A 26,220-nucleotide genomic window follows, 5' to 3' on the forward strand; every position below is an offset into this window, starting at 1 on the left:
AGCATTTTCACAATCCACTAAGCTAGAGGTAACCCAATTTAAAAAAGAATCAGATTAGTGTGGGTGGGAGGATTTGTTCTGGACAAATCCACCCTGGCTTCTACTCATCACTAGCTAGCAAGATGCTTATAGACTGACTGCTCTCTAATCTGTTCTAGTATCCTCCCTAGTATTGAAGTCAGACTGAGCTATCTGTATTTTTCTGATCTCAACTGCCTTGCCTAGCCTTCCCCAACCCTCCAAACATGTTGGATTTGGACTGCGACGCACTGGCTGAGGAGGATGAGAGTTGCGGTACAAATATCTGGAGGGCACCGGGGTTGGGGAAAGGCTGCCCTCACCAGAGACAGTAAAATGCTGCTGAATCAGTTTGAATTGCAGCTATTCTGAAAGGACAACCAGATCCATTGCGAAATTAAATATGCTATGAAATCCTCTTGTCTTTCAAAAGCCAAAGGGAGAAATCATATGCATGTTTAGACAGAAAAATTCGTACAACCCCCAGCATGCCATGGCTGGCTGGGACATGCTGGGAATTGCAAGACGTTGTTTCTGTCAAAAAATGCATAGGATTCAGTGGAGGCTGGTGGCTCTAATTTCGGTGGGGCAGTAAACCCATTCTGGGTTTCGGCTAGAGCCAGCAGGAATTCTAAAGGACTATCCAAGGTGCTGAACCTACTCGGGGGGAGCGGATTCAGCACCTTGGATAGCTCCTTTGGAGTTCTGGCTGATTCTGACTGAAACCCAGAATGGATACACAGCCCCACCGAATTGGAGCCACCAGCCTTCACTGACAGGATTGCACCCTTAAATACCCCTCGAGGGTGGAAAAGAGTGCTATACATGTTAAGGTGCAAGGCTATGTTTCTACAGAAAAAAAAGGTCCTACTACTCCCAGCATGCCCCAGCCCGCATTAGGCATGCTGGGAGTTGTAGGATATTTTTTTCCCTGTCGAAACATGCACAAGATCGGACCCTTAAACAAGGGAAGATGCACGCGCTGGGGCCGCTTCGGAAGTCAGCGCGACAGAGAGGCTGCAAACGCGAAGCAGGGCCGTGACTGCGCGGGGACGGCTGGCCAGCAGAGGGCGCTGCTCTTTGCAAAGCAAGACCGCGGGGCAGCCCTCCGCTCTCCCTTCCTGCGCTGCGGGCGGAGGTGGAGCTGCCGGATTAGACCAAGCCGATCTGCGGCTGTACCGTCAAGGAGAGATAGGCAAGAACCATTTTAGTTCCAGCCTGCCTCGATGGCCGGGAGAGGCAAGGGGTGCGCGGTGGCGTCAGGCTGGGAGCAGTTCCTCCGTTGCTGTGATTTGTGGCAGAGGGGACTTGGGTAAAGGGGAGGCCCCCCGCATCCCGGGGCTGCCAAAGGTGAATATTCTGCTGGGTATTTTCCACCTGTGATGGTCAGCAGCATTTCTTCCATAAGAAAGATGGCAAATCCGTACGAAGGGGATGGTCTCAGGATAATGGTGTGCATGGGGAAGGAGCGGATTGGGAATATGCCCCGTTTTTATTCTGCAAGGGCTCCTCTTTCAGGATTGCTGCCTTTTATTATAGGGCCACTATGGTAAAGGTCAGTCGCCCGAATTGCAGTCAGAAATCGGGGCGGCGGGGGCGGCGGAGGTCAGTAAATTCTGTGGCTTATACTGAGAAAATGGCTCAACAGAATGATCTGAAACTTGGCAGTGTAGGAGAGATGGGTTTGAGCACGGCCTAGGTGTAGATATCATGAGCTGTGTGCCAGAAGAAGTATAAGTAAGTAGTACTTATTTGTAGATTTTGAAAAAAGTGTGTGCAAAAAACTCTATGCATGATATTGTGCTGGCAGTAGCACCTCATTAGTCCTTGTCCTGTCCATTCTCACACTTATAGTGCAATCTTATACATGTCTGCCTTTTTCATAGAATCATAGAATAGTAGGGTTGGAAGGCGCCTACAAGGCCATCAAGTCCAACCCCCTGCTCAACGCAGGAATCCAAGTCAGAGCATCCCTGACAGATGGCTGTCCAGCCTCCTCTTGAACGCCTCCAGTGTGGGAGAGCCCACCACCTCCCTAGGTCATTGCTTCCATTGTCGTATTGCTCTAACAGTCAGGAAGTTTTTCCTGATGTTCAGCCAGAATCTGGCTTCCTGTCACTTGAGCCCATTATTCCGTGTCCTGCACTTGGGGAGGATCAAGAAGAGATCCTGGCCTTCCTCTCTGTGACAACCTTCAAGTACTTGAAGAGTGCTATCTTATCTCCCCTCAGTCTTCTCTTCTCAAGGCTAAACATGCCCAGTTCTTTCAGTCTCTCCTCATAGGGCTTTGTTTCCAGTCCCCTGATCATCTTTGTTGCCCTCCTCGGAACCCTCTCCAGTTTGTCTGCATCCTTCTTAAAGTGTGGTGCCCAGAACTGGACACAGTACTCCAGGTGAGGCCTAACCAGTGCTGAGTAGAGGGGAACTAGTACTTCCTGGGATTTGGAAGCTATGCTTCTATTAATCCAGCCCCAAATTGCATTTGCCTTTTTTGCAGCCACATCACATTGTTGGCTCATATTCAGTTTGTGATCGACAACAATTCCAAGATCCTTCTCGCTTGTAGTGTGGTTGAGCCACGTATCCCCCATCTTGTAACTGTGCATGTGGTTTCTTTTTCCTAGGTGCAGAACTTGGCATTTATCCCTATTAAATGTCATTCTGTTGTTTTCTGCCCAGCGCTCCAGTCTATCCAGATCACTTTGAATTTTGTTTCTGTCTTCCAAAGTATTAGCTATCCTGCCCAATTTGGTGTCATCTGCAAATTTGATCAGTATTCCCTGCACCTCCTCCTCCAAGTCATTCATAAAAATGTTGAAGAGCACTGGGCCCAGGACTGAGCCCTGCGGTACCCCACTCGTTACCTCTCACCACTTTGAGAAGGTCCCATTGATAAGCACTCTTTGAGTCCAATTCTGTAGCCAACTGTGGATCCACCGGATCGTTGTTTCATCTAGCTAGTTTGCTCATCAGGATATCATGGGGCACTTTGTCGAAAGCTTTGCTGAAGTCGAGGTATATGATATCTACAGCATTCCCACGGTCTACAAGGGAGGTTACCTGATCAAAAAATGAGATCAGATTCATCTGGCAGGACTTGTTTTTGACAAATCCATGTTGGCTTCGAGTAATCACGGCATTGTTTTCAAGGTGCTTCCAGATGGATTGCTTTATCATCTGCTCCAGAATTTTCCCAGGGATTGATGTCAGACTGACTGGTCTGTAGTTCCCAGGCTCCTCCTTTTTACCCTTTTTGAAGATAGGGACAACATTAGCCCTCCTCCCATCATCTGGCACTTCCCCCGTCCTCCATGATTGCTCAAAGAGAATAGACAGCGGTTCTGAGAGTTCTTCTGCCAGTTCCTTTATTATTCTAGGATGCAGTTCATCTGGCCTTGGAGATTTGAACTCATTCAAAGTAATTAGGTGTTCCTTGACCATCTGCCTATTGATCTCAAGCTGCAATCCTGCCCCTTCAGCCTGTACTTCGCCTTTGCCAGTGGGGTCATAGACCCTCTTTTGGGAGAAGACTGAGCCAAAGTAGGAATTGAGCACCTCTGCCTTTTCTTTGTCATCTGTTATCATTTTGCCATCCTTATTTAATAGCTGAACAACCATTTCTTTCCTCTGCCTTTTACTATGCACGTAGCTGAAGAAAGCCTTTTTGTTGTTTTTAGCATCCCTCGCTAACCTCAGCTCGTTCTCAGCTTTAGCCTTCCTGACACCATCCCTGCAATTTTGTGCTACCTGCCTGTACTCGTCCTTTGTTACTTGGCCTTCTTTCCACTTCCTAGATGTGTGCTTTTTTGTTTTCAGGTCATCTCTAAGCTTTTTGTGAAGCCACATTGGCTTCTTCTGTTACCTTCCACCTTTTCTTCTTGCTGGAATTGTTTGTGATTGTGCCTTGAGAATTTCCTTTTTTAAAAGCTCCCACCCATCTTGGACTCCTTTTCTCGTTAGAGTTGCTTGCCATGGGACCTTACTGATCATTGTTCTGAGTTTATGAAAATCAGCTTTCCTAAAATCCAGGGTACGCATTTGACTACACTTGGCTTTTGCTTCCCTTAGAAGCAAGAACTCAAGTATAACATGGTCGCTTTCCCCCAGAGTTCCTGTAACTGCTACTTTATCCACTAAGTCATCCCTGTTGGTTAGGATCAAGTCAAGGATAGACGATCCTCTAGTTCCTTCCTCTACTTTCTGTAGGAGGAAGTTATCCACCACACAAGTCAGGAATTTCCTGGAGGGGCCATGTTTTGCAGAATTTGTCTCCCAACAAATATTGGGGAAATTGAAGTCCCCCATTACTACTACATCATGCTTCCTTAAAACATTGGCTATTTGCTTTTCAAAAGTTTCATCCTCGTCTTCTCCTTGGTTGGGTGGCCGGTAGTAGACTCTGACCACCAGGTTCCTTTTATTCTTTGCTCCATTTATTTTGATCCAGATGCTCTCGATGGGGCTACCAAGCTCATTCTCCTGTATTTCTGTGCAGAGATATGTATTTTTCACATACAGTGCAACCCCACCTCCCTTTCTGTTCCTCCTGTTCTTTTTTAACAAGTTATATTCTTCAATTGCTGTATTCTAGTCATGAGAGTCATCCCACCAAGTTTCAGTTATACCTATCAAGTCATAATTTCCCTCCTGTTCAAGTTCGTTCTGTTTGTTTCCCATACTCTGGGCATTAGTAAATAGACATTGAAGACCATGTGCTTTCTGGCTTTCTTCCTACTTGTGTCTGAAGACTATTATTGGGCGCTATCAGAGCTGTTCTCTCCGTTGCAGTGCATGCGCCTACGTCCATTGTTACCCCGCAACATTACATCTCCCTTCCCCGTAGGATTCAGTTTAAAGCCCTCCTGATGAAGTTCTTCATGCTGTGGCCAGACACATTCTTCCCAGCCTTTGTGAGGTGCAACCCGTCCCTTGCCAACAGCCCATCTTCCAGGAAGTATAGGCCGTGGTCCCAGAATCCAAATCTCTCTCGTCCGCACCACCTTCGTAGCCAGTCATTCACCCGGAGTATTTTTCGTTCCCTTTCTATCCCTCTTCTAACTACTGGAAGAATGGATGAGAAAACTATCTGTGCCCCAAAGTTCTTGAGTTTCCTTCCCAAAGCTTCAATGTCTGACGTGATCTCTTCGTAGCTCCGCTTGGCGGTATCATTTGTTCCCACATGGATGAGAAGAAAGGGATACCTGTCAGTGGGCTTTATGAGTGCAGGCAACCTTTCAGTCACATCTCTAATCCATACTCCTGGGAGACAACATACCTGGCGAGTCCACGAAGAAGCGGTGGGAAAATATGGGAGGGTTACAAGTGGAAGACAACGACGTCTGGATGTCTCCTGTAAAATTATGTGAGTAGGGCAGGTTGGTGGTGCCATTAAAAGACTCATCTGGAAGCACCCTATCTGTCTCTTTATTTAATAAATTTTTATCCCGTTCTTCCTTCAAATTGCTCAGGGCCGGCAGTGTACGGGTCCCTCCCATCAGGGCTGTCCCTGCTATTAGGCAGAGTGAGGCAGCTGCCTCAGACAGCAGATGCTGGGGGGTGGGGCATAGGGGAGCAATAGTGGCAGCTCCCCATGCTTGACGGACAACACCTCCGTCTGTGCTGCACTCCTAAAATAGCCTGCCACCATCGGGCGTGGTAGAGGACGCTCACCTACCACCATTGTTGAAGTAAGAGTCAACTGCCAGTCCAGTCGGCCTCTGTGGCTAGTATCCCGTATTAGGCCTACTTAGAGTAGACCCATTGAAACGAATGGGGCTCAAGTTAGCTGTGACTAAGTCCTATTCATTAAAGTGGGTCTGCTCTAAGCAGGACAGACATTGGATATTACCCTTTACATGGAACAGGGTGGGGGTGCCATCATGGCCTTTGACTCAGGCAGCAAAACGTCTTGGGCTACACAGCTTTGTGGCAGAGTGCATCCTTTGCATGTCGGAGTCCCAGGTTCATTCCCCAACATCTCCAGTTAGGGCGAGGAAAGACTCTGTCCTGCCTGAAACCCTGGAGAGCCGCTGCTGCCAGTCAGTGTCAGCAATACTGGGCTAGATGGACCCAGGGTCTGACTCAGTGTAAGGCCGCTTCCTATGTTGCAGTGCATCCTTGTGGGCCCTGAGCACAGAGACCAGGCCACCCGATCAGGGACAGCAGGTTTGCCCCCAAGTGCTGCACTGTATTGTAGGCATGAATGCCAAGCATTCTTTTATAGAGGAGAAACTGCAGGCTTGCATTGCAGAGTCTCCCTGCCAACCCCTGGGCCCACCTCTTTGTCTGCATAGCGCCATGCTGGTTTTGGTCTCTTGGTTATGCTAATATGTTACAAAAGGTTGGGAAATGTCTTTTTCTATGTAGTTTGTGTGTAAAGCTCATCCAACTTGAATTGAGAGCCAGCGTGATGTAGTGGCGAGAGTGTTGGACTGGGAGTCCAGAGATCTGGGTTCTGGTCCCCACTCGGCCATGAAGCTCACTGGGTGACTTTGAGCCACTCACAGAGTCTCAGCCCAACCTACCTCACGGGGTTGTTGTTGTGAGGATAAAATGGAGGGGAGGAGGGTAACGTAAGCCGCATTGGGTTCCTTGCAAGTGGAAAAAAGGCAGGATATAGATGCAATAAATAAATCGGGCAGTTAAACATTTCCTCCAGCATCTAGTGTGATTGCTCAATGTGCAGCTTTACCCCGCCCCCCGTGCTCTCCAGATGTATTGGACTTCAAATCCCATCATCCCAAGCCAGCAGGTCTAATGGTCACAAATGCTGGGAGTTGTAGTCCAAAGCACCTAGAAGGCACTAGGGTGGGGAAGGCCGCAAGATACCAATATGGGGCTTACTGATGGATTTTCTTAAAAGAGAGATAATGGGATGTCTAGTTGCAAGATGTGATACAGACTAAAACCTCTTCTGTAATTTCTTGCCCTGACAGATAGCAGAATTCCCTCTTGGCTTCCTTTGCCGCCATTTTGTTCTTCTAGCACCATGGAGCTCCCCCAGGTAGGCAGTTTTCCAGCAGTGGGTGAGTTTGTTCTGTGGTAGAGCAAGAAATACATAAGAGATAAAAGGAAATGTGTGCCTCATTATTTCCTTTCTGCCCGTGTGAGGGAAACGGGGCACCAGGGGCAGCTTGGCTGGGAATATCTGGTGTATAGTACAAACTTAACCCAGGTTTTAACTGTCATGGCTTCCCCAAGGAGCTCTGGGATTTGAAGTTGGGAGGGGAAGTTGAAAATGCTGTTGCCTTAACGCAGGGGTGGACAACTTGTGACCCTCCAGATGTTTTGGCCTACAACTTCCATCATTCCTCACTGTTGGCTGTGCTGGCTAGGGCTGATGGGAGTTGTAGGCCCAAGCATCTGCAGGGCCATGTGTTGCCCGCCCCTGCCTTAACACTTTCACATGAGAATAAATCCCAGGGTTCAGAGGGTGTAGAGAAGGAGGCTATGTAAATCTGTAGTCTACACCTATGTTCTGCTGAAACAGAGCATTAGATGGGCTACTTAGGAAGTGGTGGAGTTTTCAATGCCAAAGATTGTAGATGTGAGTTACAGTGCTGGTGGAATGTGATTTTCACTCACCAAAGCACTGCTAGAAATTTGATTGAGAGTTGCCAACCAACCAGAAAAAAAACCCCAAAATTGGCACGGATCGTTTGTGGTAGTTGAGAGGATGTTTTGTATAAAAGCCAGAAATGTTGGTTGCTGTTCGATTTTTATTTTTAGTAAATGTCATAAGCAGCATTTTCATTTAGTGTGTATGCTTGAACTGCTTTGCTCATATATACTTGTGCACTAAGATTCCAGTTCAGCTGAGTCCGTAGCCTTCCTTCACTGGGCCTGTTGAGATGGGAGGCAGGATAGCAGAAAATCTGAAGGAAAAAGAAGAATGTGTTAGCAGAGCAATGTGGGGATTGTGGTTGGGACATTCGTTGGGAACTCAAGGTCTGGACTCTTTAAGATGCAGGTGGCTTTTGAGGAGGTGGCTGTGTATTTCACGGAGCAGGAGTGGGCCTTGCTGGATCTGGATGAAAGAGCCCTCTACTGGGAGGTTCTGCAGGAGAACTATGAGCACGTGACTTCGCTGGGTAAGCATTCGGCCTCCTGAATTACTAAATGCTTGCGCTTCCCAGATGCATGCAGGCTCCTGTTAAAAGGATCTGATAAACATGTTGCTTAAAAAGAAACCTGATTCTGTGTCACTCTGGATTTTCTAAAACAAACCATAGCTATACATTTATTTTACTATATAGCTCACCTCGTTATTATCCCAAGGCACAGGGCAGGTAAGAAACAATGGACATAAGCCAATCAAAAGTATGCATTTTAAGGGTGCAATCCTATGCATGTAGGAATTTTTCCTGTTTAAAAAACTCTCAGGATTTCCCAGTCAACATGATTCGCTGGGGAATGCTGGGAGGTATAGGACTTTTTTCTGTCTAAACATGCATAGGATTGCACCTTAAGTCACATTAATGCCAGTATAAATAATAATCCATATGTTGATGCTTAGCGGAGGGAAGGAAAGTTTCCCATTTTCTTTTGCAGTATTAAGTCTGGATTAATCATACGCTTAGCTCTTCCCATTGACATCAAAGGGGCTCAAAAGTGCAAAAAAAAAGTTATTTCACTAGTACAACATTTCTTCAAGGTAGATCACAATTATTCCCATTTCCCGGGTGAAGAATTGATGCTAAGAGATAGTGGCTTGCCCAAGATCATCCAGCCAGTTCCTCGCTGAGGTGGGGTAAAAACACAGGATCAAATCCAGTTCTGGAGCACACTGCACCTTTATGTTTCAGGAAGTTCCTTGCATATGCAGATAATCTGAAGTTTTCTGATTCTAATCCTGGTGGCCTCATGGGACCCAAGTACCGAAGTACATTGCACACATACTACACAGCCCATGCTCGGATTTGTGTCTTGGTTCTGCTAGTGTGTGACTGAATCTTAGGAAATAGCTTTTATATATGCACGTTATATATTGAGCACCTCCAACCTGCTTTAGGTTTGAGCCATTAATAGCTTCCTCAGCTTTTCAGAGCTTCTTCCAACATCTGGCCTGATCGTTCAATGCAAGGTCTTACTGGCTGGGTTTACACAACACAAGCCAGAGTATGAGTTGAGTATGGGTTGAATCAGGCAGATTCAACCCATACTCAAATAAAATAAATAAAATAAATAAAATAAAAGGCAGAGGAAAGAAATGGTGGTTCAGCTATTAAATAAGGATGGCAAAATGATAACAGAGGACAAAGAAAAGGCAGAGGTGCTCAATTCCTACTTTGGCTCAGTCTTCTCCCAAAAGAGGGTCTATGACCCCCCTGGCAAAGGCGAAGTACAGGCTGAAGGGGCAGGATTGCAGCTTGAGATCGACAGGCATATGGTCAAGGAACACCTCATTACTTTGAATGAGTTCAAATCTCCAGGGCCAGATGAACTGCATCCTAGAGTCATAAAGGAACTGGCAGAAGAACTCTCAGAACCGCTGTCTATTCTCTTTGAGAAATCATGGAGGACCGGGGAAGTGCCAGATGACTGGAGGAGGGCTAACGTTGTCCCTATCTTCAAAAAGGGTAAAAAGGAGGAACCTGGGAACTACAGACCAGTCAGTCTGACATCAATCCCTGGGAAAATTCTGGAGCAGATCATAAAGCAATCCATCTGGAAGCACCTTGACAACAATGCCGTGATTACTCGAAGCCAACATGGATTTGTCAAAAACAAGTCCTGCCAGACAAATCTGATCTCATTTTTTGATCAAGTCACCTCCCTTGTAGACCGTGGGAATGCTGTAGACATCATATACCTCGACTTCAGCAAAGCTTTCGACAAAGTGCCCCATGATATCCTGATGAGCAAACTAGCTCGAAGTGGGCTAGATGAAACAACGATCATGTGGATCCACAGTTGGCTACAGAATCGGACTCAAAGAGTGCTTATCAATGGGACCTTCTCAAGCTGGGGAGAGGTAACGAGTGGGGTACCGCAGGGCTCAGTCCTGGGCCCAGTGCTCTTCAATATTTTTATTAATGACTTGGAGGAGGAGGTGCAGGGAATGCTGATCAAATTTGCAGATGACACAAAATTGGGAGGGATAGCTAATACTTTGGAAGACAGAAACAAAATTCAAAGTGATCTGGATAGACTGGAGTGCTGGGCAGAAAACAACAGAATGGCATTTAATAGGGACAAATGCCAAGTTCTGCACCTAGGAAAAAGAAACCAAATGCACAGTTACAAGATGGGGGATACGTGGCTCAACCACACTACGAGCGAGAAGGATCTTGGAATTGTCGTCGATCACAAGCTGAATATGAGCCAACAATGTGATGTGGCTGCAAAAAAGGCAAATGCTATTTTGGGCTGCATTCATAGAAGCATTGCTTCCAAATCCCGGGAAGTACTAGTTCCCCTCTACTCAGCACTGGTTAGGCCTCATCTGGAGTACTGTGTCCAGTTCTGGGCACCACACTTTAAGAAGGATGCAGACAAGCTGGAGAGGGTTCAAAGGAGGGCAACAAAGATGATCAGGGGACTGGAAACAAAGCCCTATGAAGAGAGACTGAAAGAACTGGGCATGTTTAGCCTTGAGAAGAGAAGACTGAGGGGAGATATGATAGCACTCTTCAAGTACTTGAAAGGTTGTCACAGAGAAGAAGGCCAGGATCTCTTCTTGATCATCCCAGAGTGCAGGACACGGAATAATGGGCTCAAGTTACAGGAAGCCAGATTCCGACTGAACATCAGGAAAAACTTCCTGAGTGTCAGAGCAATACGGCAATGGAACCAATTACCTGGGGAGGTGGTGGGCTCTCCCACACTGGAGGCCTTCAAGACGAGGCTGGACAGCCATTTGTCAGGGATGCTCTGACTTGGATTCCTGCATTGAGCAGGGGGTTGGACTCGATGGCCTTGTAGGCCCCTTCCAACCCTACTATTCTATGATTCTATGATTCTATGAATCGGGGATTGTCATTGAATTGTGGGTTGTGTGAACCCAGCTGCACTAACAAACCATGGTTTCTTAACAATGAACAATGCCCAGTTCACAACCCAAAAACAAACCATGGGTTCTCTTCATGGGTTGTTTGTGGTTAACAAACCATGGTTTGTTAGCACAGCTGGGTTCACACAGCACAACACCCCACGATTCAATAACAACCCATACTCAACCTATACTCTGGCTCGTTCTGTTGTGTGAGCCAGTCAATGTGAGGTTGAGGCCTCATTAAGGGATTTTCTAAAAAGAAAGATGATGGGATGGTAAATCCCAAGGCATGATATAGACCCAGGGGTGCACAACCCTTTTGGTCTCAAGGGCCGCATGCGGTCATTGCTGGGGGGCACACATGTGTGCACACCATATAATACACACACACAGATCGTTAGCAGCGGGAAAACAGCAGTGACAGAGAAGTGGCAATCTAGCTGGGGGATGGAAGAGGCTGTCACCTTCCCCGCCCACTGAGATTTAGGTGACAGCCTCTCCCATCCCCCAGCTAGATTGCCGCTTCTCTGTCACTGCTGTTTTCCCACTGCTAGCAATCTCAGAAGTGAGATTTGGGCTGGGGGTTGGGAAATGCTTTCAACTCCCCCTCCCCGATCTCCACAGAAGTGGCTGTTTGTCTGCCACTGCTAGCAGCAGGCAAACAGCAGCATCAGAAGTGAGATTGGTGGGGAGGCAGGGAGGGACTTCCATCCCTCCGACGCCCCCCCTCCTTGGAGTTTGCTGATTCTCCATCACTAGTAACAGCAGAGGAACAGCCGTCTCAGAAGTGAGATAGGTGGGGAGAGGCGGTGAGGGGAGATTCGATAGCAGTGGTAGGGGGCCAGGGGGCCCATGGGGACCACACCCCAGGCCTTGGGGGGCCATCTGTGCATCCCTCATATACACTAATGCCTCTTCTATAACCACCAGGAGTCCTTCTCACCCTGACAGATAGCAAGATTTCACCTCGACTTCCTTTGGCACCATCCTGTTCTTCTAGCACCATGGAGCGTTCTCAGGTAGGCAGTTTTCTACAGGTGGGCGTGTTCCATGGGAGAGCAAGAAACACAAGAGGTGAAAGAAAATGGGTGTCGCTGTAATATCCTTTTTTACCTATGTGAAAGACGTTGAGGCTCCAGGAGAAGCTTAGCCGGGAGCTTGGTTACGTAGTGCAGTGTACTATACCCTACGTTTATACTGTTTTAACTGTCATGGCTTCCCCAGCGGATCCTGGGATTTGTAGTTATGAAGGGGGAGTTGGGTGATTTTACAGGACCATAAATCCCAGAGCTCAGATTGAAGGGAGAGGAAAGTCAGAGGTTGCATCAGTTAAGCCAGTCTAAGTCTTTAGTCTACAGTTACGTCTTCCCTACAAATTTAGTCCAGTTTCAAACTTTGCTGAAGCAAGCTATTTCAGATTACAAGTGCAGGCATTTTTTCAGATCCAGATACTGAAGGAGTTTCTCAAACAATGCCAGTGGAATGTGATTTTCATTGCTGGGAGTTCGATTAAGGTTTGCCAGCCAACCAGGAAAAAATATCTCAGAAATTTGAAAAAATCTAATTTTTTCCCCTCCCTCTGTGCTGGTTGCCAGTATTTTTTGTGTAAAAGCTGGAAACACTGACTGATGCTTCAGACTTCTAAAAATCAAATGTCATTAGCATAATTTTCATTTAGTGTGCATGCTTGAACTGCTTTGCCCATATATACCTGTGTGCTAAGATTCCAAGTAAGCTGGGCCCATAGCCTCCCTTCACGGGGCCTGTTGAGATGAGGGAGGCAGAATAGCAGAAAGGAAAAAGGAAAAGGGGGATGAAGCAGCACAGCCATGTGGCAGTATGGCTGCAGCGTCATGTTGATTGGTCTTGCACACGCCTCCCTGTGCAGCTCTTCTACCCTGTGCTAGAAGCAAACTGGGGTCTTATCACATCCTATCTCCCAGCTGTAAGACACAGGAGCAAATAGACAGTCACTGTTGTTGGAGCCCCTTCCTGATCCTCCGGAGCAGCCTTCTTCAATCTGGCGCCGTCCAGATGTGTTAGACTACAACTCCCATCATCCCCAGCCAGGAGGCCTGCTTTGGAGGATGCCAGGCTCCACCCTTGGGCCCATTTGAGTCCCAGAACATTTGTCAGGCAGGCGTTGGTGATTTTCACAACTCCCCAGGGATTTGGCATTGTGGAATTGTGGTTGGGGTGTTGGGAATTCAAGGTCTGGACTCTTTAAGATGCAGGTGGCTTTTGAGGAGGTGGCCATGTATTTCACGGAGCAGGAGTGGGCCTTGCTGGATCCAGACGAAAGAGCCCTCTACTGGGAAGTCATGCAGGAGAACTACGAGCACGTGACTTCGCTGGGTAAGCATTCGGCCTCCTGTTGCCTCCTGAATTACTAAACGCTCGGGCTTCCCACATGCATGCAGGCTCCTGTTAAAAGGATCTGATAAACAGTGGTGTAGTGGAGGCAGGGCTCGCAGGAACGCAGCCCCGGCACTTTTTCATTGGCAGGGACTCTGATGTCATCTGCCACCCCCCTCAGAATTCCCTGTTCCCTCTGAGCTTAGCTGCGATCCTCACTATAGCTGTGGGAGGAATGAATTTTCCAAGTAACAATATATTGTTCCATGTTGGAATGCAAAGTATTTGGGATGGCTTGGTCTGGAACGGGCAATTAAGACCTATTCACTGTACCAAAGACGTGCTCCTGGTGGAGATGAAAGCTCCTAGAACTGGTTTGTTGATATGGATCGACACAGCTGCCTGAAAAGTTTGGACTGCCCTTGGAGACTGTCACAATGATCTCCTGCATTTCCAAATTTACCACTACACCACTGCTGATAAATGTGTGTTTCTTAAAAGGAAGCATGGCTCTTTCTCTCTCTTGATGTTCTAAAAGCTTAACCTTTGTCATTTTGTTGTATAGCCTTCCTCATTCCCATCCTAAGGCTCAGGACAGGTAAGAGAAAATGGGCATGAGCCAATCCAGGTTATGCACTGTTAAGTCACATTGATGGCATAGCATAAATAATCATCCTTATGACAATGCTTTATGGTGGGAAGAAAAGTTTCCCTTTTTCTCATGCAGTTTTAAATCAGGAAGGATATATAACAGGGGTGCAGAACCAAGGGCCGGAGGGCCAAATCCAGTCCTTGGGTCCCAATCCAGCCCTCTAGCAGTCCGCAGAAGTCTATGTCCCCTGGCCTCACCCCCTTTCTCCCAACCACCAATAATTTGGCTTTTGCCCACTTTTTTCCCCATTCTAAAAAGCTGAAATGCCTCTGCTAAGGTTTAGTTACTGGCAGGAGAATCATAGAATAGGGTTGGAAGGGGCCTATAACACCATCGAGTCCAACCCCCTGCTCAATGCAGGAATCCGAGTCAAAGCAGCCCTGACAGATGGCTGTCCAGCCTCATCTTGAATGCCTCCAGAGAGCCCATCGCCTCCCTAGGTCATTGGTTCCATTGTCGTATTGCTCTAACAGTCAGGAAGTTTTTCATGATGTTCAGCCGGAATCTGGCTTCCTGTCACTTGACCCCATTATTCCGTGTCCTGCACTCTGGGATGATCAAGAAGAGATCCTGGCCTTCCTCTCTGTGACAACCTTTCAAGTACTTGAAGAGCGCTATCATATCTCCCCTCAGTCTTCTCTTCTCAAGGCTAAACATGCCCAGTTCTTTCAGTCTCTCCTCCTAGGGCTTTGTTTCCAGTCCCCTGGTCATCTTTGTTGCCCTCTTCTGAACCCTCTCATTTGTCTGCATTAAGCTAAAATATGCTGCCATGTTGGGTATTTTTTTTTTGTTTCTGGTCCCCCCCTTTTTTGTCCTTGGACCTGCCTACCACTGGAATGTGGCCCCTGAGAGCTTCTCCGGAATGGTATTCAGCGCTTGGGCTGAAAGAGATTCTGCAGCCCTGATATATAGAATATGCTTAGCTTGTCCTATTGACATCAAAGTAGTGTCTCTTTGGATGGATTGTGCCCAGTAATTTAAAAAAAGCCCTTCTTTCAGCGGGCCTTTTGAGGCAGGTCACCATTATTCTCATTTCTCAGTTGGAGGACCAAAGCTCTGCTTGGTCTTGGGCCTTATTCCCAACTGAGGTGGGGTAAAAAAATCACAGGATAAAATCTACCTCCAGAGCACGCTGAATTTCTATGTGTCCACAGTTTGTCAGTATGCGCCAGTAACCTGAATTTCTGTATCCATCCATCCCTGCCCTGAAATGGATTTCATGGTCCATAGTGGGGCTCCCTACTTAAAGCCCCCTGTATTGTCTCCTCTCTTATGGCCTTCTGTTGCTGTGTGAAAACTTTCCTTTTCTGGCAAGTGTTTGACCTGCTGGTGTGCTAAGTTCTTTGTCCTGGCATTTTACTCTAAATTTATTTTATCTGCTGGTTTTTGTTGTCTTTAGGGCGCCATCCTATGCATGTTTAGACAGAAATAAGTCCTACAACTCCCAACATCTCCCAGCCAACCATGCTGGCTGGGGAATGCTGGGAGCTCTAGGACTTTTTTCTGTCTAAACATGCACAGGATGGTACCTTTATTTATTGATTTAATTTGTATCCCACTTTTCCTCCAAAAAAATGGCAGTCAAGGAAGCTAACAATGATAAGACCAAGATTTTAAAAAAAATTAAAGCAATCATAAAACAAATAAATGGAAAGCTCATTACAAACACAATTTTTTTGTGTTTGTATTTTTCTAATTTAAAAAGATGGGTTTGGGGTTTTTTTTACCTTGTGTATTTGCTTAATTGCTATGTCTGTTATTTTAACTGTGGTGGTATTATTGTAAGCTGCTTGGGGCATTTGAAAATTGGGGTAGAAATGGTTTTAATAAATACACGTGCCTTTTCTGTTCTGTTCTTTCCGTTGTTCCTGCCACATTGCCTAAAGTCTGGAATGATTCTTAGCAGGTGGTAGCTCCCAGCAAGCAAGCCCCCAAACTACAGACCCATATGGGAGATTGCTGGGCCATTCCCAAGAGAAGGACTCTCTAAGTCCAAATGCTCGTAAGAATGGCCACAAGCCAGCAAGCCAGCAGGAGAAGCAGCCGGTGGAGAGGCGTGGTGAAAGGACTCTGTTAAAAGGAAGCAGCAAGGCTGCCAGTTGTCCTCCAGCTGACGTGGGAGAAAGGAAGGATTCTTGTCCCAAGTGTGGGAAAAGCTTCTGTCACAAATCAGCACTCACTGCACATCTGAGAATCCACACAGGAGAAAAGCCGTATCAGTGCCAGGAGTGTGGGAAAAGCTTCAATCAGAGCTCCGCCCTAATTCAGCACCAGAGAATCCACACGGGAGAGAAGCCCTATGTCTGCCTCAGTTGTGAGAAAAGGTTCAGTCAAAGTTCAGCGCTTACTCAGCATCAGAGAATCCATACCGGGGAGAGGGCTTACGCGTGCCTTGACTGTGGGAAAAGCTTCATCTACCAGTCGGCTCTGATTCGGCACCGGAGAATCCACAGTGGAGAGAAATGCTATAAGTGCCCTGACTGTGGGAAAGGCTTCAACCAAAGCTCCAACCTTATTACGCACCGGAAAATTCATAGCGGTAAGGAAGCGTCATTAACTGTCCTGGTTAGGTCTGTTCTTTGACCTTTGGTTATAAGAAGTTAAATTAACGGACGGGCACTTGATAGATTGCTTTAGAGCAGCCTTCCCCTGCCTGGTGCCCTTCAGATGTGTTGGATGGAACTCCCATCATCCCCAACTGCTCTGGCCATAGTGGCTGGGAATGATGGGTCTTGTAGTCCAACACATTTGGGAGGCGGAGGGTTGGGGAAGCCTGCTTTAGTATACTCATATTGCAGATGAGAGACTGTGATTGAGAAGATCGTTCATAGCTTGTGGGCTCTCCTGGAGCCATCCTTGCCGCTTGAGACTCAGGTGGCCTCAGAAGCACAGAGTCCCTTCTACCAACTTTGGCTGGTGCCCCAGCTATGCCCCTATCTGGACAGGGATACCCTGGCTTCAGTTACCTATGTTCTGGTCACCTCCAAGTTAGATTAGTGCAATGTGCTCTGCGAGGGACTGCCTTTGAAGACAGTCAGAAGCTGCAGCTTGTGCAAAATGCGGCAACCAGATTGATAACAGGAACAAGAAGGTCTGAACACACAACACTGATTCTGGCCCGCTTGCACTGGCTGCCTCTGTGTTTCTGATCCTGATTCAAGGTGCTGGTTTTGACCTATTAAGCCTTACATGGCTCAGGATTGCAATACCTGCTGGAGCGCCTTTCCCAGCAGGAACCTACCTGCACACTACATTAATCATCTAAGACCCTCCTCCTAGATGCTTGGAAAGAGGCAACAAGGGAGAGGGCCTTCTTGGTGGTGGCCCCACAATTACGGAATGATCTCCCTGATGAGGCCCACCTTGCACCAACATTGTTATCTTTTCAGCACCAGGTTAAGATCTTCCTCTTCTCTCAGGCATTTGGCAGCATATGATGAAATTTTAATCAGGTCCTGGCTTTTTCTTATTGTTTGTTTAAAATTGTTTAGATGTGTGTCTCTGCATGTGCTGTCTGTTTATATGTTTGTATGTAAATGGTTTTTATACTATGTATAATGTATTTTTAATGTTTTTAATCTTTGTAAACCACCCAGAGAGCTTTGGCTATGGGGGGGATAGAAATGTAATAAAGGAAATGAAGGAAATGAAATAGTGGTTTGCCTAAGACCATCCATTGAGTTCATGGCTGCATAGAGATTTTGAACCAGCTCACATTCTACATACCCTCTTTTATTGACATCTGATTGTTCAGTAATTTTCCACTTTCACTCTAGTGTTGAAGGCTCTGGCTAACTCCTCGTTGATCAACGGATCTGCAGAATTTGATTCATTTGCTTCTTACTGTAGCAAATAATAATTTACAAGCCAATAAATAATAATAATAATAATAATAATGGGGGGGAAGGAGGGAGGAGGAAGGAAGAAATAATCGGCATTTACATACAGTGCTTTCAGGTATTCAGAGCACTATTATCTCATTTTTTTTCTTTGCTTGCCAGTCTTATAAGGTGGTTGTATTATTTGTAGCAAGTGCTTAGGTCCCCTAAGGCTATGCAGTGGGTTTACTTTAGTGGTGAGATTTGCAGTGGGGATTTCCTGGCTCATATACTTGGCTACACTGTTCTGTCTATCTGTCAAGTACTCCAGAGCAGAGCTGGGCAGAAAGTAGATCTCCAGATGTCTTGGACGTCAACTCCTAGCATTCCTGACTATTGGCTATGCTGGCAGGGGCTTCTGGGAGCTGAAGTCCAAAACATCTGGAGATCTATCTTCTGCCCATCCCTGCTCCTGAAGAATGTGGAAGGTCCCCTCTCACATGACTAATCTTTTCCCAGTGGTTGCATGTTAGTGTAAAATAACCATGGTCAGGTCCTATGGAACTATAGATATTTGCTCATTGGAAGGTATGTACGAAGCTGCCTTATACCAGTCTAGGCTATTTGTCTATTCATCCCAGTATCATCTACTCCAGAAACACTCCAGGGTTTCAGGCAGAGGCCTTTGTCACCACCTAGCTCAGTTCCCTTAACTGGAGGTGCCGGGGATTGAACCTGGGGCCTTCTGCATGCAAAGCAGGGGCTCTACCACTGAGCTATGGCCCCTCCTGTAGTTGATCAGTGGACCAAGTGGTGATTCTCCACAGGCTGTATTTGGCACACAGATCGCTAGATGCCTACCATTAGTTTAGGGATCTGTGGTTTCTAGTTTCTACATTTTACATTCTCTCCCTTCCCTTTTCTCTCTTTGTCTCTGTCTCTCTGTCTCTCTCTCTCTCATCCTGCAGGTAATGGGACAGTTTGTGGGAGTGAGAAGAAGAATCTACAGCAAGAAGCTCATGAGCAATCAAAACCCCATGGAATAGTTTGCAGGACATTTCAACAAATTTGTCCTCGCAATCCTCAACTGGAAAAAGATCTTCAGAATGGGGGACAGTTGGAGAGAAATCCTTCAGAAAAGGCTCAGGATCAAACTGTTGCTAGCATAGGAAGTTTCATATCTCAGAAGGACACTGCAATAAAGATAGGAGTCCGTAGGCTTAAAAGACCACTCATCTGTGATGACTGTGGAAAGAACTTCAGATACAGCTCCCATCTGGTTAACCACCGGAGGATCCACACAGGAGAGAAACCCTATAACTGCACTGACTGTGGGAAAAGCTTCATCCAGAGCTCGGCCCTCAAGAGGCACCAGAGGAGCCACAGTGGTGACAGGCCCTATCAGTGTGCAGATTGTGGGAAAAGCTTTAGTCGGAACTCGCACCTAGCCAAACACCGGGGGATTCACACGGGGGAAAAACCTTATGAGTGCCTTGACTGTGGGAAAAAATTCAGTGTTAAAATGACCCTGGTGATTCACCAGCGTATCCACTCGGGAGAGAAGCCGTATGCATGCTTGGAGTGTGGGAAATGCTTCAGTCAGCGGCCCCACTTTATTATCCACCGGAGAATTCACACAGGTGAGAAACCTTATCAATGCCCTGACTGTGGAAAAAGCTTTCGTGTGAGCTCACACCTTGTGTCACATCAGAGAATCCACATGGGGAAGACTTCCTTCATATGTCCTGATTGTGGGAAAAGCTTTAATGGTAACGAACAGTTTATTCAACATAAGAGGTTCCATACCACTCGAGAGAGCTGTCAGCTGCCCAGTGCAGGAATACCTATTAAGACTGAACCATCTGCTTCTGCTTCTATCGGTCCAGAAGGCAGTAACTACAGCCCTGAAATGAATAAGTGAACTTCTGGCTGCATCTGGCTAAGGCAGGCATCCCCCACCTTTTTGGGTCAATAGGCACATGTAGAGTTTTGAGAGGGTGCTGTGGATGCTCTCACAAAATGGTTGCCATGGTGGGCATGGCCAGTCACAAAACACCTAGCAGGCAAACTAGTGTGACTAAATGAAAAATAACTAGCTTGAGAACCTAACTATAAGGCAGAGGTTGGGGCTGCACTCCAAAACACAAAAACACTCTTTTGAGCCTACAGTTTTCTGCTCCAGCACCCATTTCTTAGAAGGCAAACTGATGAGGCTTAGAAACAAGTAATTTGGCCAAAAATGGAATACAAGACAGAGGTGGGGTCTGGGCCCCAAATGCCAAATCACATATCTGCCCCATCAAAAGATAATAAAGTATCAATTTCACAGAAGGCAAACTGATGATACTCAGAGAAACACACACACACACTTAAAACACTCACCTACACCAAAAAAACACCAACCCAGGCAAAACACATCACATACAAAGTCCAGACAAAACACACACCACACCAAAACAAACCCTCACTCACTCACATGCATGCATGCACGCAAACCACCTCTCTTGCTTCCCACCCCATCTAGTCCTCCACAACACACTCTATAACCCCCAGCTTCCCCTTTTCTTTTTTCTGGCCAGCTGGGCATGGTAGGCTGCAGTCTAGATTTTAAAGGTTAATGTCTCCAGAATTAATTTGGCCAGTGGGAGAGCTGTTGTTTTAAGCCTCCATCACCATCCGGTGATGTCACACCTCCCCCACCCTACCCCCCACCCCAGATTTTTTCCTTTTCCAAGAATGTCCCTGGGGCCCGTTCTTCGAAAGAAAGGTGGTGGTGGAAGCCAGCATATCATTTTGCAGTGTGCCAGCCTCCCAGTCTTTAAAAAGTAATTTAAAAATCAAAAATAAACAGGAGGGGAAGGGGCCTGATGGGTGCCAAGAGAGGTGTCCATGGGCACATTGGTGCCCACAGGCACCATGTTGGAGACCCCAGGGCTAAGGCAAAGAAGCCTTTACCAGCTCTCTGTTGTTATTGGAGGCACAGTTGTGCCTCCATTAGATAAGGTGATCAGTCAAAAAAGGATTCCGCCATGTTAAATGAAAATCAGGGGGGGTGGGTTATTCTAACCTTAATAAAATTGAAAGAGTTTCACCAATCTTCCTGAAAATCGCATGTGCCAGACAGAAAAGTCTATTTTACATAACCTGGAAATTTCAGGAAGATTGGTTAAAGACTGAGGGAGAAAGGAAAGTTAACAGAAAAAATAAATACTTGGTCATGCAGTTTTGGCACTGAAAACGTGTTGGTGACTGTTCGTGACCATCATTTGCCAAAAAGCTGGCAACAATATATGAAAACCATTTATGTTTTCCTATTCTATTTCTATTGTAGTTGGTGGAATGGAATTTATTTATTTTTTATTCAATTTACTTATTTTTTAAATAATTTTTATTGGTATCATGAGTCCCTGTGAAATTCATAAGCCATCACTTGGAATGTTGAGGTGGGGGAGGGGGAATAGCTGCGGTGTAGAGAAAAGGCAGCAGCAACAGCAGCTGAGTTTCTGAGTCCTCTGTGTGTATGTATGCAGACAAGCAATCCCCTGAGCGTGACCAGACCCCACTGCTCTGTTTACTGGTCTGCACTCCCAGCTGTTCCCATTCTTTCTCTCCTCCCCCTTTTCCCTTAATCATGTGTGTTACTAAGGTCCCTTTCTGGATTAAGTGCTGCAAACAAAGGGGCTTAGAAGGGAGCTATGGCATGGAATGGGAGTGAAGCTTTGCTTCATAAGCAGGCCTGGCTTTCCTTGAGGTCAGAAAGTTTTGCTGTCTGGAGTATGAGAAGCAGGCAATTGTGCTGACAAAGCTGTGGTCAAGCCATTGAATAATTGTGCAGAATGAGAAAAGGTTACGTTTGTTACTCCCTACAGCTAGCAGCTCCATGAATCTGGAGTTTTCCCATGTACCCTGATAAGGCCTAGAGTAACATCTGCTGCCTAAAACAATGACAAACTGCCCCTGCAGGTTTCTGCCCCCACCCCCCACCTCTATATGTCATTCAGAACCAAAATTGTCCAGTTGGCAACTACAGAAAAGAGCCAATCAAAGGCAGAAAATTGAGGACTGTCAGGGGATTTTAAAAAGCAACAGCGCCCTGTGAAAAAGACAAGAACCACGTTTGTTCCAATCTGGCTTTCTTGATTTTTACCTTTTGCTTAACTCTGAACTTTATTAGCAGATTTTGATTTGTTTTGAGAGATTCTTTGGTGCTTGCTTCCCTTTTGGGAGAAGAGTCCTCTTTTCTTTTTTTGAACATGTTTTCTCTTGGCTTTGAGACTGTTTGGGGCTGTCTTTCCCCAAGCCAGTTTCTCTGAGCAAGGCACCTGATGCCTGAACAGCTTGGTGTAGTTTTTGCCCGCTATTTTATTTCGTCACTGGTGAAGCATGGGCTTCACAACACTTTTCAATTTAAAATATTGTGTTCGCTCTCTACCTGGATTAATTTTCCCTACCTGGACTTTGCTGAGTTCTACACTGTAGATTCTAGGAGAGGTCTCTTTCAACCTTCCTCTGGGTCCACAAAAGCCTGGTCTTCAGATCTCTGCTTTGGATATACATTCCTTTTAATTCCCCCCCGCCTCCTTTTCTCTAAAAGTTTGGACCATACTGCTATATAGCTGAAAGCTTCAAACACTGCATTTAATTACTTTGGATTGGTGGAAGTTTAAGTACAGCTAAGTACAATTGAAATTGCTGCTAGGCTTACTTGGGCCTAACTAACCTTGTTTTGGGCCTAATAACATTGGGCCTACTGGGCCTACTAACATTGTTTAAAAAAAAAAAAAAAAGGCCTTAGCAAGAGTTAAACTGTAGTGTATTTTGCATACTGTACACATGTATTTTCTTTGTAATCATTGCATGTTTCATATTTTACTTCCATATATTATGTTCTGCATTTAATTTTCTTTATAAACCATTCATATCTTAAGAATTCTTGTGTGGCATGATGTCATTTGTTTAATAACTTAAAAGCGCATTCACTGTTTTCCTGCTTAAGTTTTAAAATATATTTTCAAACATATTGAACTTTTAGAAAGCTTTTTAGACAGCAGGGATCTGTATTGGGACCAATGCTTTTCAGCTTGTTCATAAAGACAGTGTGGTGTAGTAGAGTGTTGGACTGGAACCTGGGAGATCTGGGTTCTAGTCCCCACTCAGCCATGAAGCTCACCAGATGGCTTTGGGCCACAAACTTGACTCCGAACCTAACCTACCTCACACAATTGTTGTGAGGATGAAATGGAGGAGGAAGGTGCCCATGGAAGCTGCCTTGGGTTATTTGCAAGAGCAAAAAGGGCAGGAGATAAATGTAATAATAACAAATGTAATAATAGTAGTAATAGTAATAATGATAGTAATAATAATAAATGATCTGGAACTAGGACTAAGCAGCGAGGTGGCCATGTTTGCTGATTACACCAAATTATTTAGGGGACTTCATGGATCACTGCCTTGTTGTGGCGAAGGGGCTTGCGTAACTCAGTGAAGCCATAAGCTATGCCGTGCAGGGCCACCCAAGATGGACAGGTCATGGCGGAGAGTTCTGACAAAATGTGGTCCACTGGAGAAGGAAATGGCAACCCACTCCAGTATTCTTGCCAAGAAAACCCCATGGAACGTATCACAAGGCTAAAAGAGATGACGCCGGAAGATGAGCCCCTCAGGTCGGAAGGTGTCCAATATACTACTGGGGAAGAGCAGAGGGAATTTCTAAGTAGCGCCACAAAGAGTGAAGTGGCTGGGCCAAAGCCGAAAGGACAGTCAGCTGTGGATGTGTCTGGTGGTGAAAAGAAAGTCCGATGCTGTAAAGAACAATATTGTTTAGGAACCTGGAATGTAAGATCAATGAATCAAGGTAAGCTGGAGGTGGTCAAACATGAGATGGCAAGATTGAACATCGACATCTTGGGAATCAGCGAACTAAAATGGACAAGCATGGGCGAATTTAATTCAGGTGACCATTATATCTACTACTGTGGGCAAGAATCCCTTAGAAGAAATGCAGTAGCACTCATAGTCAACAAAAGGGTGGGAAAAGCAGTACTGGGGTACAATCTCAAAAACGATAGAATGATCTCAGTATGAATCCAAGGCAAACCATTCAACCTCACAGTAATTCAAGTCTATGCCCCAACCACTGAGGCCGAAGAAGCTGAGGTTGATCGGTTCTATGAAGACCTACAACACCTTCTAGAACTAACACCAAAAAAAGATGTCCTCTTCATCATAGGGGATTGGAATGCTAAAGTAGGAAGTCAAGAAATCACCGGGATAACAGGCAAGCATGGCCTTGGTGTACAAAATGAAGCAGGACAAAGGCTAATAGAGTTTTGCCAAGAGAACACGCTGATCATAGCAAACACTCTTTTCCAACAGCACAAGAGGCGACTCTACACATGGACATCACCAGATGGTCAACATCGAAATCAGATTGATTACGTCCTTTGCAGCCAAAGATGGAGAAGCTCTATACAGTCAGTAAAAACAAGACCTGAGCTGACTGTGGCTCAGATCATGAGCTGCTTCTTGCAAAATTTCGGCTGAAATTGAAGAACGTAGGGAAAGCCACTAAACCATTCAGGTATGACCTAAATCATATCCCTTATGAATATACAGTGGAGATGAGGAATAGATTTAAGGGATTAGACCTGATAGAGTGCCTGAGGAACTATGGATAGAGGTCTGTAACATTGTTCAGGAGGCAGCAACGAAATCCATCCCAAAGAAAAAGAAATGCAAGAAAGCCAAGTGGCTGTCTGAGGAGGCTTTACAAGTAGCTGAGGAAAGAAGGGAAGCGAAAAGCAAGGGAGAAAGAGGAAGATATATCCAACTGAATGCAGAATTCCAGAGAATAGCAAGGAGAGACAAGAAGGCCATCTTAAATGAACAATGCAATGAAATTGAAGAAAACAATAGAATGGGAAAGACTAGAGATCTTTTCAAGAAAATCGGAGATCTCAAGGGAATGTTTTGTGCAAAGACGGGCATGATAAAGGACAAAGAAGGCAGGGACCTAACAGAAGCAGATGAGATTAAGAAGAGGTGGCAAGAATACACAGAAGAACTATACAGGAAAGATCTTAATGTCCCTGATAGCCATGATAGTGCGGTCACTGAACTTGAGCCGGACATCCTCGAGAGTGAAGTCAAGTGGGCCTTAGGAAGCATTACTAACAACAAAGCTAGCGGAGATGACAGTATTCCAGCTGAGCTATTTAAAATCCTACAAGATGATGCTGGTAAAGTGCTGCACTCAATTTGCCAACAAATTTGGAACACTTAACGGTGGCCACAAGACTGGAAAGGTCAGTTTACATTCCAATTCCAAAGAAGGGCAATGCCAAAGAGTGTTCAAATTACCGTACAGTTGCGCTCATTTCACATGCCAGCAAGGTTATGCTCAAAATCCTACAAGCTAGGCTTCAGCAGTATGTGAACCGAGAACTACCGGAAGTCCAAGCTGAGTTTTGAAGAGGCAGAGGAACTAGAGATCAAATTGGCAACATTCGCTGGATCATGGAGAAAGCAAGAGAATTCCAGAAAAACATCTATTTCTGCTTCATTGACTATGCTAAAGCCTTTGATTGTGTGGATCACAACAAACTGTGGCAAATTCTTAAAGAGATGGGAGTACCAGACCACCTTACCTGTCTCCTGAGAAACCTGTACGAGGGTCAAGAAGCAACAGTAAGAACCAGACATGGAACAACCGATTGGTTCAAAATTGGGAAAGGAGTACAACAAGGCTGCATATTGTCACCCTGCTTATTTAACTTATATGCAGAGTACATCATGAGAAATGCAGGGTTGGATGAATCAGAGGTCGGAATTAAGATTGCAGGGAGAATTATCAACAACCTCCGATATGCAGACGATACCACCCTAATGGCAGAAAGCGAAGAGGATCTAAAGAGCCTCTTGTTGAGGGTGAAAGAGGAGAGTGCAAAAGCTGGTTTGAAACTCAACATTAAAAAAACGAAGATCATGGCATCTGGCCCCATCACTTCCTGGCATATAGAAGGGGAAGAAATGGAAGCTGTGACAAATTTTATTTTCTTGGGCTCCAAGATCACCGCAGACGGTGACTGTAGCCATGAAATTAAAAGACGCTTGCTCCTTGGGAGGAAAGCTATGGCAAACCTAGACAGCATAGTAAGAAGCAGAGACATCACCTTGCCAACAAAGGTCCGTCTAATCAAAGCTATGGTTTTCCCAGTAGTAATGTATGGCTGTGAGAGCTGGACTATAAGGAAGGCTGAGTGCCAAAGAATTGATGCTTTCGAACTGTGGTGCTGGAGAAGACTCTTACGAGTCCCCTGGACTGCAAGGAGGTCAAATCAGTCAACCCTAAAGGAAATCAACCCTGAGTGCTCATTGGAAGGACA

General features: G+C 45.8%; 1 protein-coding gene across 10 annotated transcripts; it reads left to right on the plus strand.

Moving 5' to 3' along the window:
• Window positions 1–1,143: 1,143 nt before the first annotated feature.
• On the plus strand, window positions 1,144–23,357 carry LOC146355147 (uncharacterized). Of its 10 annotated transcripts, none has more exons than XM_084840712.1 (8): window positions 1,158–1,368; window positions 6,954–7,021; window positions 7,982–8,108; window positions 11,942–12,030; window positions 13,240–13,366; window positions 13,932–13,964; window positions 15,922–16,557; window positions 18,805–23,357. In XM_084840712.1, exons 2-8 carry the CDS (start codon window positions 7,007–7,009, stop codon window positions 19,755–19,757), a joined length of 1,980 nt encoding a protein of 659 aa, XP_084696838.1. In that variant the 5' UTR covers window positions 1,158–1,368; window positions 6,954–7,006; the 3' UTR covers window positions 19,758–23,357. The 10 variants fall into 10 exon arrangements, with proteins under 10 accessions (XP_084696840.1, XP_084696838.1, XP_084696839.1 ...); XM_084840707.1 differs by lacking the exon at window positions 1,158–1,368 and adding an exon at window positions 4,558–5,380 and having other exon boundaries at window positions 13,246–13,366; XM_084840705.1 differs by lacking the exon at window positions 1,158–1,368 and adding an exon at window positions 4,559–5,380.
• The last annotated feature ends 2,863 nt before the right edge of the window (window positions 23,358–26,220 follow it).

This window comes from Heloderma suspectum, chromosome 2 (genome assembly GCF_057233095.1).
Source record: "Heloderma suspectum isolate Gila_16-S chromosome 2, 16-S_ref, whole genome shotgun sequence".
NCBI classification, from domain to species: Eukaryota; Metazoa; Chordata; class Lepidosauria; order Squamata; family Helodermatidae; genus Heloderma; species Heloderma suspectum.